This window comes from Gymnoscopelus braueri, assembly GCF_963280865.1.
Source record: "Gymnoscopelus braueri genome assembly, chromosome: 7".
Lineage (NCBI taxonomy): Eukaryota > Metazoa > Chordata > Actinopteri > Myctophiformes > Myctophidae > Gymnoscopelus > Gymnoscopelus braueri.
Window position 1 is genome coordinate 57,804,061 of NC_137608.1, and position 20,000 is coordinate 57,824,060.

Below are 20,000 nucleotides of genomic sequence, written 5' to 3' on the forward strand. Positions count from 1 at the left end.
ATACAAAACATACATTGACCACTTCAGCGCTATATACATTTCCTCTTCTACCCCGGATTTGAACGCGGTTTCCAGTGCAAGTGCTGAAATTTCACCATCGTGATAATAGAGCCTGCCTGCTTGATCAGAGGATACACTGAATTTGTGTCAGATCCTGTGTCTAGGTGAGACATGGCCTTTGACATTATCTAAATGTCTCAATAGAAGAGCAGGGAGACAAAATACAACCACCCTGATTGTATAAGTTATATTGTAGTAACATACTCTACCATACAGATTGTACAAAATTACATTATATTCATTAAATAGGGCCCTTTTAAACCCTGTCCTCAAGGAGGAAAATAAAAGTACAGTATCTGCTGTTCTGTTGGCCTGGAAGAAACCTTGTTTTAAAACAAATGCAAATTGTGAATAATGCTCATGATTTATGTAAATCTTTACATATCTTGAATTAACATTTTGACTTGTTTGGGACTCGAAACAAAAGGTTAGGACTTGTTTGGGACTCGAAACAAAAGGTTAGGACTTGTTTGGGACTCGAAACAAAAGGTTAGGACTTGTTTGGGACTCGAAACAAAAGGTTAGGACTTGTTTGGGACTCGAAACAAAAGGTTAGGACTTGTTTGGGACTTGAAACAAAAGGTTAGGACTTGTGTGGGACTCGAACCAAAATGCTAAGGACTTGTGTGGGACTCGAAACTAAAAGCTGAGAACTTGGACTTGACTTGGGACTTGGCTGTGTTGACTTGGACTTGACTCGGGACTTGAGAGCAAAGACTTGAGACTCGACTTGGACTTGCAACATAGGGACTTTGTCCCACCTCTGCTACTACTACTACTAATAATAATAATAATAACACTAACACTAACAATGGTTAAAGCTACACTATGTAACTTTCCTGCTTGAACCCGGGTCTCTGTGTATTTTACTCAGTTTAACATGTGCCTACCTGACCATTATTATATATAATAAACTAGTTATATTATATTATAGGTTAACCTGTGCCTACCTGACCATTATTATATATAATAAACTAGTTATATTATATTATAGGTTAACATGTGCCTACCTGACCTGTATTATATGTAATAAACTAGTTATATTATATTTATATTATATTATAGGTTAACATGTGCCTACCTGGCCTGTATTATATGTAATAAACTAGTTATATTATATTTATATTATATTATAGGTTAACCTGTGCCTACCTGGCCTGTATTATATGTAATAAACTAGTTATATTATATTTATATTATAGGTTAACATGTGCCTACCTGGCCTGTATTATATTTAATAAACTAGTTATATTATATTATAGGTTAACATGTGCCTACCTGGCCTGTATTATATTTAATAAACTAGTTATATTATATTATAGGTTAACATGTGCCTACCTGGCCTGTATTATATTTAATAAACTAGTTATATTATATTATAGGTTAACATGTGCCTACCTGGCCTGTATTATATTTAATAAACTAGTTATATTATATTATAGGTTAACATGTGCCTACCTGGCCTGTATTATATTTAATAAACTAGTTATATTATATTTATATTATAGGTTAACCTGTGCCTACCTGACCTGTATTATATATAATAAACTAGTTATATTATATTTATATTATAGGTTAACCTGTGCCTACCTGGCCTGTATTATATTTAATAAACTAGTTATATTATATTATAGGTTAACATGTGCCTACCTGGCCTGTATTATATTTAATAAACTAGTTATATTATATTATAGGTTAACATGTGCCTACCTGGCCTGTATTATATTTAATAAACTAGTTATATTATATTATAGGTTAACCTGTGCCTACCTGGCCTGTATTATATTTAATAAACTAGTTATATTATATTTATATTATAGGTTAACCTGTGCCTACCTGGCCTGTATTATATATAATAAACTAGTTATATTATATTTATATTATAGGTTAACCTGTGCCTACCTGGCCTGTATTATATTTAATAAACTAGTTATATTATATTTATATTATATTATAGGTTAACCTGTGCCTACCTGGCCTGTATTATATTTAATAAACTAGTTATATTATATTTATATTATATTATAGGTTAACCTGTGCCTACCTGGCCTGTATTATATTTAATAAACTAATTATATTATATTTATATTATATTATAGGTTAACCTGTGCCTACCTGGCCTGTATTATATTTAATAAACTAGTTATATTATATTATAGGTTAACATGTGCCTACCTGGCCTGTATTATATATAATAAACTAGTTATATTATATTTATATTATATTATAGGTTAACATGTGCCTACCTGGCCTGTATTATATTTAATAAACTAATTATATTATATTTATATTATATTATAGGTTAACCTGTGCCTACCTGGCCTGTATTATATTTAATAAACTAGTTATATTATATTATAGGTTAACATGTGCCTACCTGGCCTGTATTATATATAATAAACTAGTTATATTATATTTATATTATATTATAGGTTAACATGTGCCTACCTGGCCTGTATTATATTTAATAAACTAGTTATATTATATTTATATTATATTATAAGTTAACCTGTGCCTACCTGGCCTGTATTATATGTAATAAACTAATTATATTATATTTATATTATATTATAGGTTAACCTGTGCCTACCTGGCCTGTATTATATTTAATAAACTAATTATATTATATTTATATTATATTATAGGTTAACCTGTGCCTACCTGGCCTGTAAAGTGGATGAGTTCAACGTTTCCAGCCTTCAGTTCGGTCAGAATCTGATCCATGAAACTCCTGCTGGTCAAGAGAAGATCCTGGAACAGATCCTAGAGTATGAACTCCTACTGATCCAACAGCTGACCTTTCACCTGGTCATCCACACCCCGTATAGACCTATGGAGGGTCTCCTGATAGACCTCAAGGTAACATTAACACCCTTATAGACCTCAAGGTCACATTAACACCCTTATAGACATATGGAGGGTCTTCTGATAGACCTCAAGGTAACATTAATACCCTTATAGACCTATGGAGGGTCTCCTGACAGACCTCAAGGTAACATTAACACCCTTATAGACCTATGGAGGGTCTCCTGACAGACCTCAAGGTAACATTAACACCCTTATAGACCTCAAGGTCAACACTGCAGTCCTCAGACTAGGTTTACATGATGTTTACATGTTGTCTTCACACTAGGTTTCCTCTCTGTCTTCAGACTAGGTTTTCTCTCTTATAACAGTTAATATGATTATTATGTATGTTTGGTCTTCAGACTAGGTTTCTATGATTATTATGTATGTCTGGTCTTCAGACTAGGTTTCTTCTCTTATAACAGTTAATATGATTATTATGTATGTTTGGTCTTCAGACTAGGTATCCTATCTTATAACAGTTAATATGATTATTATGTATGTCTGGTCTTCAGACTAGGTTTCTATGATTATTATGTATGTCTGGTCTTCAGACTAGGTTTCTTCTCTTATAACAGTTATTATGATTATTATCGATGTCTGGTCTTCAGACTAGGTTTCTTCTCTTATAACAGTTAATATGATTATTATGTATGTTTGGTCTTCAGACTAGGTTTCTATGATTATTATGTATGTCTGGTCTTCAGACTAGGTTTCTTCTCTTATAACAGTTAATATGATTATTATTGATGTCTGGTCTTCAGACTAGGTTTCTATGATTATTATGTATGTCTGGTCTTCAGACTAGGTTTCTTCTCTTATAACAGTTAATATGATTATTATCGATGTCTGGTCTTCAGACTAGGTATCCTCTCCTGGAGAACCCAGAGTCGTTGAGGCGAAGTGCTGATGACTTCCTGACCAGATCGTCCATGACGGACGCAGGGCTGCTCTTCCCGCCCGCTCAGATCGCCCTGGCGGCCATCTTGAACAGCGCCTCGAGGGCGGGGCTTAGCATGGAGACGTACGTCACGTCAAGCACATCAAACACACACTACTGTCATGTAGACATGTCAAGGTTATGTCACAGTTATGACATCATCGCCTGATCGCTGTGATTTCAGATCAAACCTTTTTCAAACATCAAAAGAATGTGTAATTAGCCAATCGCTGTGCGTCGTGAGCTTGTAGATCAGCTATTTTTCTTTTTTTGTAAACAGCAACATATTGTTAAATAGTGTTAAATAGATCTATATTGTTTCCATAGTCACCAGACAGAATGTTTATATTCTGTCTCCATAGTTACCTGACAGATTGTTTATATTCTGTCTCCATAGTTACCTGACAGATTGTTTATATTCTGTCTCCATAGTTACCTGACAGATTGTTTATATTCTGTCTCCATAGTTACCTAACAGAATGTTTATATTGTTTATATTGTTTATATTCTGTCTCCATAGTTACCTGACAGAATGTTTATATTCTGTCTCCATAGTTACCTGACAGATTGTTTATATTCTGTCTCCATAGTTACCTGACAGATTGTTTATATTCTGTCTCCATAGTTACGTGACAGAATGCCTGGCGCTGAGAGACGACAGAGAGACTCTGTCCAAGCTCTACGACGCCATGAGACGTGAGTGAAATGTATTAATAATAAAACATATTATTATACCATTATTATAATAATTATGGGGCCAAGCACATAGTGCTATGGTCCCCTATAGCACATAGTGCTATGATCCCCTATAGCACATAGTGCTATGGTCCCCTATAGCACATAGTGCTATGGTCCCCTATAGCACATAGTGCTATGGTCCCCTATAGCACATAGTGCTATGGTCCCCTATAGTTTGTGTAGGTTTTCTTCTTCTGCCGTTTTTACCGGTTACTATATTGCAGAGTTTCGTAAAAACGACTGCATGGTTAAGCCAGAACTGCAAAAAGTTGCGGCAGAAACACAAATAGCCCTAATAATAATACTACTACTACTACTACTACTACTAATTATAATAATAATATATGAACTTAAACCTGTTGTTTCTACAGGAATGACGATCCTGATGAAAAAATATGAGCTTCCTAAACCCGAGGAAGTGAATGTTTACAAAGTGAAACTAGAGAGGATCCATGTGACCAACCCTACTGTATACAAGTATGTATTATTATTATTATATAACCAACCCTACTGTATAAAAGTATGTATTATTATTATTATTATTGTCTCCGCCAGGCTGAAAGGCATGGCGAGAGAGTTGTTTTACCCCCTGTCCGTCCGTCCTTCCGTCCGTCCGTCATTCTGTCATTTTGTGTACAGCTAATCTCTGGCACTGTTGGCTTGATCGCAGAGAAACTGTGCACACACACTCCCTGGATGCCAGAGCAGAACCTCTGCCCCAAATATTTCACATGGGCCTGTTATAGCGCCACCAGGAGGCCGCTTTTTGCAAAACACATTTTTGGACAGTACTCCTATAGATTTTGGCCAAAAATCCCCCAAATCGGTACACAGTATCTCTATAGTCATTAAAAGAAACGGCTAATTTCAGATTTTTCATATTCCATCCTGATTGGCAAAAATTGGCTTTCAAAGTTTGCAGGAGTACTCCGTTTCGAACAAAATGCCTCAAATCATGAACACAGCATGCAATTTACGTGAAATGTTGCACACACATTCCCATTAGGACGAGAAAGAAATGCCTTTTAAAAATGTTCAAATCAGCCTCATGGTGGCGCTGTAACAGGCCGATTCGTGTTTTTACCTATAACTGCACCGATCAGTGTAAAACTTTGTATGCACACTCTCTAGAGGCCAAGGAAAAACCTTTGCCCTGCATTTTTCACATTTGCCTTTTATAGCGCCACCAGGAGGCAGACTTATGTAAAACATTTTTTTTGATATTAAGCCTTCAGATTTGATCCAAATTTCACGCAAATAGGTACACATGATCTCTATAGTCATGTGATCAAGATGGATCTGATTTTTCATATTCCATCCTGATTGGCTAACATTGACATGTAATGTTTGCAGGAGTGGCCCGTTTTGAACAAAATGCCGCAAATCATGAACGCAGCGTCCGATTGTGGTGAAACTTTGAATGCACATTTGCACTACGTTGAGGAACAAATGCCACCCTTTTAACATTGGCCTGTTATAGCGCCACCAGCAGGTCAAAATTAGCAAAACACATTTTTAGAACAAAATGCCTCAAATCATGCATGCAGTGTCCGATTGCCATGCACGGCCTAGGAATAAATGGCACCCTTTTCACATTGGCCTATTATAGCGCCACCAGGAGGCCATAATAACCTACCTGACCTGGCGGAGACTTGTGCTCCGAGGAGCACTTTTTCTAGTTATTATTATTATTATTATTATTATTATCATATAACCAACCCTACTGTTTACAAGTATGTATTATTACATATTATGTAGTAGTTTTTAATTTACCCTAAGTTACTCTTAACAATACTAAATGTCTAATATAATACTAATCATTTAACCCATTAAGACCCTTAACTCTTAACGATACTAAATGTCTAATTCTAACCTGACGTCTACAGGAGCTCTAAGAATCATTTAACCTTAAAACAACCATTTCTCTGCTAAGAACCAGGAACAACAACGTCTATTTCTCAACTATACGCATAATAAGTATAGTAAATGAAGTAAACACACACACACACACACACACACACACACACACACACACACACACACACACACACACACACACACACACACACACACATGTTAACACATTAAGTAAACACACACACACACACACACACGTTAACACATGTTAACACATTAAGTAAACACACACGTTAACACAATAAGTAAACACACACACACACACACACACACACACACACACGTTAACACATTAAGTAAACACACACACACACACACACACACACACACACACACACACACACACACACACACATTAACACATGTTAACACATTAAGTAAACACACACACACACACATGTTCATACATACTAAGAGTTTTATTTGACCCGTGGTTTTGTATTCAAGATGCAAAAGGTCTCAGGATCAGAGTCTCAGGATCAGAGTCTCAGGTAGAAAACAATAAAAAAGAAACATCGACGATATGAAAGACACACAGGAAGTTATTTCATCGATATGAAAGACACACAGGAAGTTACATCATCATCATCATCATCGTTGGCATTTTGCGTTCAGTTCCGTTAATAGACTCGCTGAGGTCTGTGAGGTCTGTGAGATCTGTGGAAATGTTTAGTGCATTGACGGTACGGCTGGACAACCAATAGATCCATGTTATTGATACAGTGATATAAGACTAGATACCGTCTGGGCCTGTGGAGATCTGAAGCACTTAAGTCTGATCTTATACTAGATAAGAGCATTTATATTTCAGCACAATACAATATTATCATCACAATATCCATTATGGAGACAATATTATCATCACAATATCCATTATGGAGACAATATTATCATCACAATATCCATTATGGAGGTATTTGGTGAGAAATAAGATATATTAGATTTCGACCATAACGACCCAGCCAGTTTGGTAAACTGACATCGATGTCACAAGATAATATATGACCAGATTGTTACGTAAAATACACGTCACAAACTGCTTTTGGGATGGGGGGGGGGTAAATGGGGGCGTGGCACGACTTCTGTAAAACGTTTTGACTTGGCACGGCGGAGCACTTGACGGTGGGAGGAGCTAAAGTGATAAAGCAGAAAATAGGACAAAGCTTTTGTTTTGACCCCCCTCTCCCCCTCATGGCTTAAAGGGAGATTGTGTGAAGTTTGTTGGAGCAGCATATTATTGTGTACAGGTTAGCAACACATGCACAGGAACAGTTTACAGCTAATCCTCTACTAACTGTGTGGTCATCAGACTGATGACTGTGTGGTCATCAGACTAACTGTGTGGTCATCAGACTAACTATGTGGTCTTCAGACTACTAACTGTGGTCGTCAGACTAACTGTGTGGTCTTCAAACTACTAACTGTGGTCGTCAGACTAGCTGTGTGGTCATCAGACTAACTGTATGGTCATCAGACTACTAACTGTGGTCTAACTGTATGGTCATCAGACTATTAACTGTATGGTCATCAGACTACTAACTGTGTGGTCATCAGACTACTAACTGTGGTCATCAGACTAACTGTATGGTCATCAGACTACTAACTGTGTGGTCATCAGACTACTAACTGTGTGGTCTTCAGACTACTGACTGTGTGGTCTTCAGACTACTAACTGTGTGGTCATCAGACTACTAACTGTGTGGTCTTCAGACTACTGACTGTGTGGTCATCAGACGATAGCTGTGTGTTCATCAGACTACTGACTGTGTGGTCATCAGACTGACTGTGTGGTCTTCAGACTACTGACTGTGGTCTTCAGACCAACTGTGTGGTCATCAGACTACTAACTGTGGTCGTCGGACTACTAACTATGTGGTCTTCAGACTAACTGTGTGGTCTTCAGACTACTGACTGTGGTCTTCAGACCAACTGTGTGGTCATCAGACTACTAACTGTGGTCGTCGGACTACTAACTATGTGGTCTTCAGACTAACTGTGTGGTCTTCAGACTACTGACTGTGGTCTTCAGACTACTGACTGTGTGGTCTTCAGACCAACTGTGTGGTCATCAGACTACTAACTGTGGTCGTCGGACTACTAACTATGTGGTCTTCAGACTAACTGTGTGGTCTTCAGACTACTGACTGTGGTCGTCAGACTACTAACTGTGTGGTCTTCAGACTACTAACTGTGTGGTCATCAGACTGACTGTGTGGTCTTCAGACTACTGACTGTGTGGTCATCAGACTACTAACTGTGTGGTCTTCAGACTACTGACTGTGTGGTCATCAGACTGTCTGTGTGGTCATCAGACTACTGACTGTGTGGTCTTCAGACTACTAACTGTGTGGTCTTCAGACTAACTGTGTGGTCGTCAGACTACTAACTGTGTGGTCGTCAGACTACTGGCTATGTGGTCATCAGACTATCATTCAAATGTGTTCATATATCCAATACACGCAGCTTTACATCCATAGGAGCCTAAAAGGTAGAATATCAACAAGCAAAGCAGCATAGAAAAGATCCATCTAACAGGTTTACGCCAGAGGCTACATGGTCATTAACATGGTCATTAAAATGGAGGATGTACAGTGGAGTCGAGTATTGCTAGAGGTGGTGGGCGTGGTTAAGGCGTTGCGTTGTCTCAGTCAGTGAGGTGCTACGTTAAAGAGAGTTAAACGTTAAAGAGAGTTAAACGTTAAAGAGAGTTAAACAGAGAGTTAAACGTTCCCTCAGTCAGTGAGGTGCTACGTTAAAGAGAGTTAAACGTTAAAGAGAGTTAAACGGAGAGTTAAACGTTCCCTCAGTCAGTGAGGTGCTACGTTAAAGAGTTAAACGTTCCCTCAGTCAGTGAGGTGCTACGTTAAAGACTTAAACGTTAAAGAGTTAAACAGAGAGTCAAACAGAGAGTTAAACGTTCCCTCAGTCAGTGAGGTGCTACGTTAAAGACTTAAACGTTAAAGAGTTAAACAGAGAGATAAACGTTCCCTCAGTCAGTGAGGTGCTACGTTAAAGAGTTAAACGTTAAAGAGAGTTAAACAGAGAGTTAAACGTTCCCTCAGTCAGTGAGGTGCTACATTAAAGAGAGTTAAACGTTAAAGAGAGTTTAAAGTTCCCTGATGAGGGGTGAAAGGTTTCAATGCTTTGGATTGTCCTACGACCTTCAGTTCACCTTGACAGAGGAGACGATGGAACCAAAAGTCTGCTTCACATTGGCCATCGTCCGTGTCGATCACTAAGACCTATTACATCACTGACCAATCACGTTGAGAGGCGGGCAGAGCAGAATAAAGGACCTCAACAATTGTAATAAATTCCGTGGTTGCTTCTAGTCAAGTACTGAGCTTTAGTTCAGGTCCATCTTCATAGAAATCACCTCCTCAGAGTCCTTATGTCCCTTATGGAAGGTGTCCTTATGTCCCTTATGGAAGGTGTCCTTATGTCCCTTATGGAAGGTAAACGACACATAGTTGTGTTTGAATGGTTCAGGTTGGGCTTTGGAAGGTCGATGCAGCAGTAATTCTTCCTGGACAGTTGAGTCTTCAGTTATATTGCGTTTACAGGTGGCTACATGCTGTGTAGTTCAAATCACTTTAGTCTTCAGACCATGACTTTAGTCTTCAGACCAGGACTTTAGTCTTCAGACCAGGACTTTAGTCTTCAGTCCAGGACTTTAGTCTTCAGTCCAGGACTTTAAAGTCCTAGTCTTCAGACCAGGAATAAGTCACATGACCTGAATGGCAGCAGCCAGTGACAGGATGGTGCATTCTGTCCTGAAACACAAAGTACACATTTAGGTAAAAGAGTTTTTTACTATGTAAATATACTTCTGTACTATAGAAATACTACTACTGTACTTCAATGTGCATACTGTAATAATACTGTAATAATACTTCAGTATAGGGCTGGACAGTTAACCACAAATACATCCAAGTCAATGTTTAGAAGCAATAACCCACATCATCCTGCTTATGTGAATGAATAATCAAGAAGCAGCCAGGGTTAATGTGGTTAATGGTCATGTAATAATAATACTAATAATAATACACATACAACCAATGAGTTTGTGGTAAATGTGTGAACTGAGGTACATGTACATACATGTATAATGTATCTAATCTACATGAAATGATACAAACATGAAGACAATAGGTGTGATGTCACTCTTACTGTAGGTGTGATGTCACAAGGTGTGATGTCATAGGTGTGATGTCACAAGGTGTGATGTCATAGGTGTGATGTCAGACACTGTACCTACTTGAAGCTACATGACAACAGGACTGATGACAATGACTGTCTGGAGGGACGAGGACATTATGACAACAACACAACAAACTGAAACCATTAGAATGACACAAATCTTGAATGGAAAATGAGAGAATGAGTCCCTGTGACCTGGTGGACTTTAAACTAGGGATTTAATGACCTGGTGGACTTTAAACTAGGGATTTAATGCTTCAAAACGGATGTTTTAAGACTTAACTGTTAAAGTAACTGTATTTAACTGTTTTAAGGATGTTAAAGTAGTATTTAACTGTTTTAAGAACTCTTGAAAGCCTTGACATGAGAAAACAACTTCAGACATTTTGAGTGATTTTTCAGGGCCTGTGTTTGTGGGTTCAAACTGATGCTTCAGTGTGACTAATAATAATAATAATAATAATAATAATAATAATAATAATAATAATAATAATAACAATGTGGTAAAACTATCTGTTTCAGTAATACTAATAATAATATTGAATGTGTTTCAGTAATAGAGCACCGAAGTCCTGACGTCACTGCCAGTAGAGGGCGCTTTCCGCAGGTTCGTGGCTTTACTTTTTGTATTGATATCCTCATTGGGGAATCTTAGATCGCTTCATATAAGAACTGTGTTCCAAACATAAACACACCACCCTGGCGACTTTACTTATATAGATATGAAGCATCGACTGAAGGTGTAAATGTACACATTTACCCAAAGAGTAACACAATATAAACACTAGAAACCAGTCAAACGACCCAAAGACTACATTTCCCATGAACGCGGCTGCTGTGGGGACAGTGATTTCGGACCCGGAAGTAGTAGTTCTTAAGACTTTTAAGGCAGAATTAATTCCATTTTCGCCTGAAACAGGCTGTATCAAATATGAATATCATAAACGATGCAGAGCCACGCCCCCTGACAAAAACGCCAGGGTGGTGTGTTTATGTTTGGAACACAGTTCTTATATGACGGGATCTAAGATTCCCAAATGGGGATTTCAACACAAAAAATAAAGCCACAAACCCTGGAACAGTCGGACTTCGGTACTCTATACTAATATTAATATTTATGTGTTTCAGTAATAATAATAATATGAATATTTAATGTGTTTCAGTAAGAGGAAGCGAGGTTATGAGGATGACGACCATGTGGCTAAAGAACCACGCATAGCAGAGGAGGTGAGATCATGAATATTAAACAGCTCATGAATATTAAAAACATTTGTCTACCACAACCTGATCTCATTCATCCTGTCCTAAACGTTGCATCACTTCCTGTGAATTGCTTAATTGTTCGTTAGCATGACGGTAGTTAATTAACGACTGTTTGTTTGTTTGTTTGTTTGTTTGTTTGTAGGAATGGACGGATGAAGATTTGTGAAGACAAAGCATTAAAGAAGAAGACATGTTTGTTTAAACATTTAAAACATGTATTAAAGAACACATGTCCACTGTCAGTTAAAGGACTATTTCACTTTTTAACACTTCTAGGGTGGTTTTAACGTCTACTCAGGCTTTAGTGTTCTTAAGTTGCTTGATTCCATATTTAGATATTCATTTTTATGGGACACGCCCTCTCATAAACCCATTGTAACCTTGGTTCTAGTAACTGATACTTTTCAAAACAATGAATGAAAACATATGAAACATTTTATAAACATGAACTGAAGTTATAGTGGGTTTATATAGGGGCGGGGCTTGGGTTTATATAGGGGCGGGGCTTGGGTTTATATAGGGGCGGGGCTTGGGTTTATATAGGGGTGGGGCTTGTCTGAAAATGATTGACACATATTGTAATATTGAATCAATCAAATCAAAGAGTTCATGTTAAAATGACCCCACAAGTGTTTAAAAGGTGTATAGTTATGATATTTCAGTTTTTCTTGCCTCACATCCTCAATAAATCGTCTTGTTTTGATTTCATGATTTCAGTGAATAAAGATATTTTTTCTACATGTTTACACATGTTTACATGCCGTCTATACTTTACTACACTGTCTACGCTTGACTTTAGACTTTACTACACTGTCTACGCTTTACTTTAGACTTTACTACACTGTCTACGCTTGACTTTAGACTTTACTACACTGTCTACGCTTTACTTTAGACTTTACTACACTGTCTACGCTTTACTTTAGACTTTACTACACTGTCTACGCTTGACTTTAGACTTTACTACACTGTCTACGCTTGACTTTAGACTTTACTACACTGTCTACGCTTTACTTTAGACTTTACTACACTGTCTACGCTTGACTTTAGACTTTACTACACTGTCTACGCTTGACTTTAGACTTTACTACACTGTCTACGCTTTACTTTAGACTTTACTACACTGTCTACGCTTGACTTTAGACTTTACTACACTGTCTACGCTTGACTTTAGACTTTACTACACTGTCTACGCTTGACTTTAGACTTTACTACACTGTCTACGCTTGACTTTAGACTTTACTACACTGTCTACGCTTGACTTTAGACTTTACTACGCTATCTGTGTTGGTGGCTCCGCCTTCTTAGGAGACAGGAAGCAGGTTGGAGTCTATTATTAACAATAGGAAAGTGAAGGTGAACACAGCTTCTGAACCATTCATTATTATTATTATGAATATTAATTCCAATAGGAGAGAGAAGGTGGACACAGCTTCTGAACCATTCATTATCTCTATGGTCACTGAACTAAATATTGGAGCCATCGTCACAACATTTTGACACTAAAATGGCTTTTTTCAGAAAAACTCAAAAAGGTGGCCCACCCGTCTGACTGCCTGTTTAGTGGTCAGATGGTCAGATGGTCAGGTGGTCAGATGGTCAGATGGTCAGATGGTCAGGTGGTCAGATGGTCAGGTGGTCAGATGGTCAGGTGGTCAGATGGTCAGGTGGTCAGGTGGTCAGGTGGTCAGATGGCTGGCCGCGTTGCATTTTCAGAGCATGTTTATTTTAATGATCAGACGGTCATAACAAGGTCATAACTATACTGGGGCAGACTTTAAAAATTGCAGATCTAAAAGCTCACAACATGTGAGCTTGGAGATCGGTTATTTTCAGTGAAGGGAGTGGACCAAGTACACCCCCCCCCTCCCCCCGTAATGAAAGAGTCTGTAAAGTACTTTACAAAACAGAAATGGTTTAATAAGTGCATGCATGTCTGATACAATCTGTATTAAAACACATAAATGACTGTAAACACTTTTCATCAACTTGGTTTTTCTGATTATGAATGAAAGGAAAAGCAAAAGCAAAACAGAAAAAGCTGATAAAATAAAACGTTCAGCTTCATCTCAAATATAAACTCATGATTCCAGCAAGAATTTATTCTTGATATAAAATAATAAAATAACCATTACTTTATGAAAGAAAGAAATTAAAGGACAAAGAAAAACAAGGATAGAAATGCTACTTTCAGCACTTTGTAACCATCAAATAAATCAGTCACTAATTACAGTATAAAAAGCATTATCGCTCAAAATCCAGTTATTATAGAAGAAAGGGGGAGGGGCTTCATGTCAGTTTAACATTCCTCATAAGTAGAGGACAAGGACCTGTGTGTATGTGTACGGTGTGTGTGTGTGTGTGTGTGTGTGTGTGTGTGTGTGTGTACGGTGTGTGTGTGTGTGTACACGTGTACTTAACTCCTTAAAAAAGGTTTGGAAACTTAACGTCGGCCAATTATTTCTCCCCTTCTATAATACCATTATATTATAATACCAGTATTTTACATTTTTATCGTTGATTACTCACCTTTACAACGAGGTATAACTTGTAAAGATCGGGCAATCGTGGAATGAGTAACACAGCTAAACGTATGGGTAGCACCCCCCAAAAAATGGCCCAAATCCCCCAATATGCTTCTGTTGAAATGGCTCTGGTTTGGAGCGGCCTGCCAGGTGTGTCTCTGGAACCTGAGCTGCTGCTTGGAGCATCAACACAAAGTCAAAGTTGTGTGTGCGTTGATGCTCCAAGCAGCAACACTGCCCCCTCATGGAAAGATGCCACGTTTGATGCAACAGGGCAAGTGAAGCTGCTGTTCCGTTATGCAGAGCGGCAGCATTACTGGAACCATTTACAATCTTACATGTACAGTGGCCGTCCCAGGAAGACAACATCCCAATAAAGAGCGGGTCCTCACCCTGGCTTCACTGAGGAACCGCAGGCTTTATTCAACAGATGTTCAGGTGTCAGTCACACACCTGTCATCAACGATAACCATATAAAATACCATACAGACTGGTATCATTGAAGAGGAGAAATAATCAACCCCAAGTTACGTTTCCAAACTTCTTTTGAGGAGTTTATATATAAACACAAAGAGTTCAGAAATGTTTTATTTCTCTATTGTAAACAAAATGCTTCTTAGAGATAACTTTTAACTCATAAACTGCCAGGGTTTTAAAAAAATAGTTACTCACAGACTGCCAGCATGTTTACAGCTTAAACATGTTTACAGCTTAAACATGTTTACAGCTTAAACATGTTTACAGCTTAAACATGTTTACAGCTTAAACATGGGGAAAATGTGTTTTTTTTTTGTCAGTTTATTTGTCAGTTTTAACATTGAAGTGAATGGAGCAGCAACTTTTTGGAAAATGTCATCTCCTGGTTCTTTGTGACGAACAGAAACACAGAAAAACCCAAAAGATAAAGAATCATTTTAGAAATTATATAGTTTTTGCCATAAACGTTTTTGTCAGAAAATCGCGCCTGAAAAACGACTCATCCCACAAATACTGTACATGTCCTCTACAGATGAGTTGTTTACTTAGAAGCATTGTTACAATAGAGACATAATTTACATTTATGAACTGTTTGTGTGTATATACTGTCAGACAGAAACCTTGTATCTCCATATCTTTTCATAAATTAATCAATGTTATACTTTGTGGTGGAAATAAAGCTTATCTAACACTGTAGAGCTCCAGACCAGGTTGATATGAAACCAATGAAGTATTAAGAGTTTGTGACTAAATCATATTAATAATAACTTAATAATAACATTGTACTACATGTTACACTGATTATCAACTGGAAATACAAGGTTTCCACTGGAGTAACACCACACACACACACACACACACACACACACACACACACACACACACACACACACACACACACACACACACACACACACACACACACACACACACACACACACACACACACACACACACACACACACACACACTTTGGCAACCTATGCTGTCATAACACACATTCCAGGGTACAAAAAGAAGCTTGTTTTGCTGTTTTAATCTTTATATTTTTTGGCCCTTGTTGAGGAAATGAAATGAAATGTAATGATAGGAAATGAATCACTGACAGAGTGATACTCTGATACTCTGTACTCTGTACTCTGATACTGAGTCTCTGAATCACTAACAGACTGATACTCGATACTCGATACTCTGTACTCTGTACTCTGATACTGATACTGAGTCTGAATCACTAACAGTTGATGAAGGAAAGAAAAGGTAAACAAACTAAAGGACCCTGAAGGGAGATGAAAGACAAAGAGCATGTTGTGGTGAAGTCATGTCGTCATGGAGACGTCATGGAGACGTCATGGAGACGTCATGGTGAAGTCATGTCGTCATGGAGACGTCATGGTGTCGTCATGGAAACGGTTCAGTCGCTCTTTGATCAAGAGTCCGTTGGTTCTGCTGTCGTTGCATAGCTCTGAGATGGGGGGTGTGGGGGGGGGGGTGATGCTCTCACAGGGAGAATGGAGGACATGGAGGAGGTGTAGAAGGAGGTGTAGAGGAGATGCTTCAGGAACAGTAACTACCTGTTGCTGTTGCTCATGGCGTAATGAACCTGTTTCTGCTGCAGCAGCTCTGTGATGGCCAGGAGCTTCTTTAACACATGCTGTAAAATACACAACATATAACACATATAAATACAATATCGGATCTACACGCTCTGCCATTACAATAAACAAGGTAAACACATACATAGAATACAGAGACAGTGTAGTGTCTCAGTAAACTATAGGATCATAGAATACAGAGAGACAGTGTAGTGTCTCAGTAAACTATAGGATCATAGAATACAGAGACAGTGTAGTGTCTCAGTAAACTATAGGATCATAGAATACAGAGACAGTGTAGTGTCTCAGTAAACTATAGGATCATAGAATACAGAGAGACAGTGTAGTGTCTCAGTAAACTATAGGATCATAGAATACAGAGACAGTGTAGTGTCTCAGTAAACTATAGGATCATAGAATACAGAGACAGTGTAGTGTCTCAGTAAACTATAGGATCATAGAATACAGAAACAGTGTAGTGTCTCAGTAAACTATAGGATCATAGAATACATAGAGACAGTGTAGTGTCTCAGTAAACTATAGGATCATAGAATACATAGAGACAGTGTAGTGTGTCAGTAAACTATAGGATCATAGAATACAGAGACAGTGTAGTGTGTCAGTAAACTATAGGATCATAGAATACATAGAGACAGTGTAGTGTCTCAGTAAACTATAGGATCATAGAATACAGAGAGACAGTGTAGTGTCTCAGTAAACTATAGGATCATAGAATACATAGAGACAGTGTAGTGTGTCAGTAAACTATAGGATCATAGAATACAGAGACAGTGTAGTGTCTCAGTAAACTATAGGATCATAGAATACAGAGACAGTGTAGTGTCTCAGTAAACTATAGGATCATAGAATACATAGAGACAGTGTAGTGTCTCAGTAAACTATAGGATCATAGAATACAGAGACAGTGTAGTGTCTCAGTAAACTATAGGATCATAGAATGCAGAGACAGTGTAGTGTCTCAGTAAACTATAGGATCATAGAATACATAGAGACAGTGTAGTGTCTCAGTAAACTATAGGATCATAGAATACAGAGAGACAGTGTAGTGTCTCAGTAATCTATAGGATCATAGAATACAGAGACAGTGTAGTGTCTCAGTAAACTATAGGATCATAGAATACTGAGAGACAGTGTAGTGTCTCAGTAAACTATAGGATCATAGAATACAGAGAGACAGTGTAGTGTCTCAGTAAACTATAGGATCATAGAATACATAGAGACAGTGTAGTGTCTCAGTAAACTATAGGATCATAGAATACAGAGACAGTGTAGTGTCTCAGTAAACTATAGGATCATAGAATACAGAGAGACAGTGTAGTGTCTCAGTAAACTATAGGATCATAGAATACAGAGAGACAGTGTAGTGTCTCAGTAAACTATAGGATCATAGAATACAGAGAGACAGTGTAGTGTCTCAGTAAACTATAGGATCATAGAATACAGAGAGACAGTGTAGTGTCTCAGTAAACTATAGGATCATAGAATACAGAGAGACAGTGTAGTGTCTCAGTAAACTATAGGATCATAGAATACAGAGAGACAGTGTAGTGTCTCAGTAAACTAGGATCACAGGTAAACAATGAACCTAACATCAGTCTAAACAATACACTATCTAAATAATAATCTGTACATTGGAACTATAGGATAAACAATGGACCTAGCATCTGTCAAAAAGTCACAGTTTTATAACTGTTACTGACAATGTGTTCATTAATTTAGTGTCTAACAAATGTAAAATGGGTTACATTTGAACACAATTCAAGGTTATATTTTAATGTCTTCTTATATATTTCCTGTATTATCAGAGACCAGACTGTTTGTCTAATGCTGGATATGTGTGGGTTAGGGTTGTGGTTAGGGTCAGATATTTAGGGGTTTAGGTGTTAGGGGACTAGGGTTAGGGTTGAGGGTTTAGGTGTTAGGGGACTAGGGTTAGGGTTGAGGGTTTAGGTGTTAGGGTTAGGGTTGAGGGTTTAGGTGTTAGGGGACTAGGGTTAGGGTTGAGGGTTTAGGTGTTAGGGGACTAGGGTTAGGGTTTAGGTGTTAGGGGACTAGGGTTAGGGTTGAGGGTTTAGGTGTTAGGGGACTAGGGTTAGGGTTGAGGGTTTAGGTGTTAGGGGACTAGGGTTAGGGTTTAGGGTTTAGGTGTTAGGGGACTAGGGTTAGGGTTGAGGGTTTAGGTGTTAGGGGACTAGGGTTAGGGTTGAGGGTTTAGGTGTTAGGGGACTAGGGTTAGGGTTGAGGGTTTAGGTGTTAGGGGACTAGGGTTAGGGTTGAGGGTTTAGGTGTTAGGGGACTAGGGTTAGGGTTGAGGGTTTAGGTGTTAGGGGACTAGGGTTGAGGGTATGGAGGGATAGGCATTTTGTTTCCTTGTACTCAGTGTCTTGTACTTGGTACAGGGGGGGGGGGGGGAGGGGCATGTTGCATTCTGGATCATCTGAAGGGGCTTCAGAGAGCAATGCATGCTGGGAGTTACAGTGTGTGTACCTGCTGTGCTCCTCTCTCATTGGACAGGGTCCTCAGCTCGTCAGAGTGGGCGGCACAAAGCTCATGCAGAGCGGCCAGGTCCCGAGAAACATCCGTCCTAAAGTGCTCTGTGACCTCTGGGAGGTCAGGGACGTTCTACACACACACACACACACACACACACACACACACACACACACACACACACACACACACACACACACACACACACACACACACACACACACACACACACACACACACACACACACACACACACACACACACACACACACACACACACACACACACACACACACACACACACACACACACAGTTTTACACAGATCGGTGCAGTTATAGGTAAAAACACGAATCGGCCTGTTATAGCGCCACCAAGAGGCTGATTTTAAAATTCAAGTGGCATTTCTTCCTCGGCATATAGTGGGAATGTGTGTGCAAATTTTCACAGAATTTGCATGCTGTGTTCATGATTTGAGGCATTTTGTTCAAAACGGAGTACTCCTGAAAACTTTGGAAGGCAATTTTAGCCAATCAGGATAGAATTCGAAAAACCAGAAAAACAGTTTCTTTTAATGACTATAGAGATACAGTGTATCGATTTGCGTGATGTTTGGACAAAATCTGTTAGGAGTATTGTCAAGAAATGTGTTTTGCACAAATCGGCCTCCTGGTGGCGCTATAACAGGCCCTTGTGAAAAATTTGGGCCAGAGGTTCTGCTCTGACATCCAGGGAGTGTGTGAGAGCACACTTTCACTGCGAGCAAGCCAACGGTGCCGGAGATTAGCTGTTCACAGACAGATAGAATGACGGACACACGGACGGACGGACAGGGGGTAAAACATACTCTCTCGCCATGCCTTTCGGCCTGGTGGAGACAATAATAATAATAATAATAGTAATAGTAATAGTAATAATAATACTCACCCCCAAC

General features: G+C 38.5%; 2 protein-coding genes across 6 annotated transcripts in view; one reads left to right on the top strand and one right to left on the bottom strand.

Moving 5' to 3' along the window:
* ccnh (cyclin H) overlaps nt 1-12,440 on the top strand; it is a 21,532-nt gene extending 9,092 nt beyond the window's left edge. For all 3 annotated transcript variants that reach the window (XM_080432433.1, XM_080432434.1, XM_080432435.1), the window contains 6 exons: nt 2,706-2,919; nt 3,768-3,931; nt 4,473-4,543; nt 4,957-5,062; nt 11,866-11,929; nt 12,108-12,440. In XM_080432433.1, the coding sequence (XP_080288559.1) occupies nt 2,706-2,919; nt 3,768-3,931; nt 4,473-4,543; nt 4,957-5,062; nt 11,866-11,929; nt 12,108-12,131 (643 nt within the window). In that variant the 3' untranslated portion in view covers nt 12,132-12,440. The remainder of the gene's footprint in view (nt 1-2,705; nt 2,920-3,767; nt 3,932-4,472; nt 4,544-4,956; nt 5,063-11,865; nt 11,930-12,107) is intronic.
* Nucleotides 12,441-13,975: 1,535 nt separating this feature from the next.
* The window catches only part of LOC308088083 (ras GTPase-activating protein 1-like), a 63,612-nt gene continuing 57,587 nt past the window's right edge, over nt 13,976-20,000 (bottom strand). For all 3 annotated transcript variants that reach the window (XM_080432431.1, XM_080432432.1, XM_080432430.1), the window contains 3 exons: nt 19,994-20,000; nt 19,065-19,199; nt 13,976-16,615 (listed from right to left, as the gene is read on the bottom strand). The exon at nt 19,994-20,000 is cut by the window's right edge and continues 71 nt beyond it. In XM_080432431.1, the coding sequence (XP_080288557.1) occupies nt 16,532-16,615; nt 19,065-19,199; nt 19,994-20,000 (226 nt within the window). In that variant the 3' untranslated portion in view covers nt 13,976-16,531. The remainder of the gene's footprint in view (nt 16,616-19,064; nt 19,200-19,993) is intronic.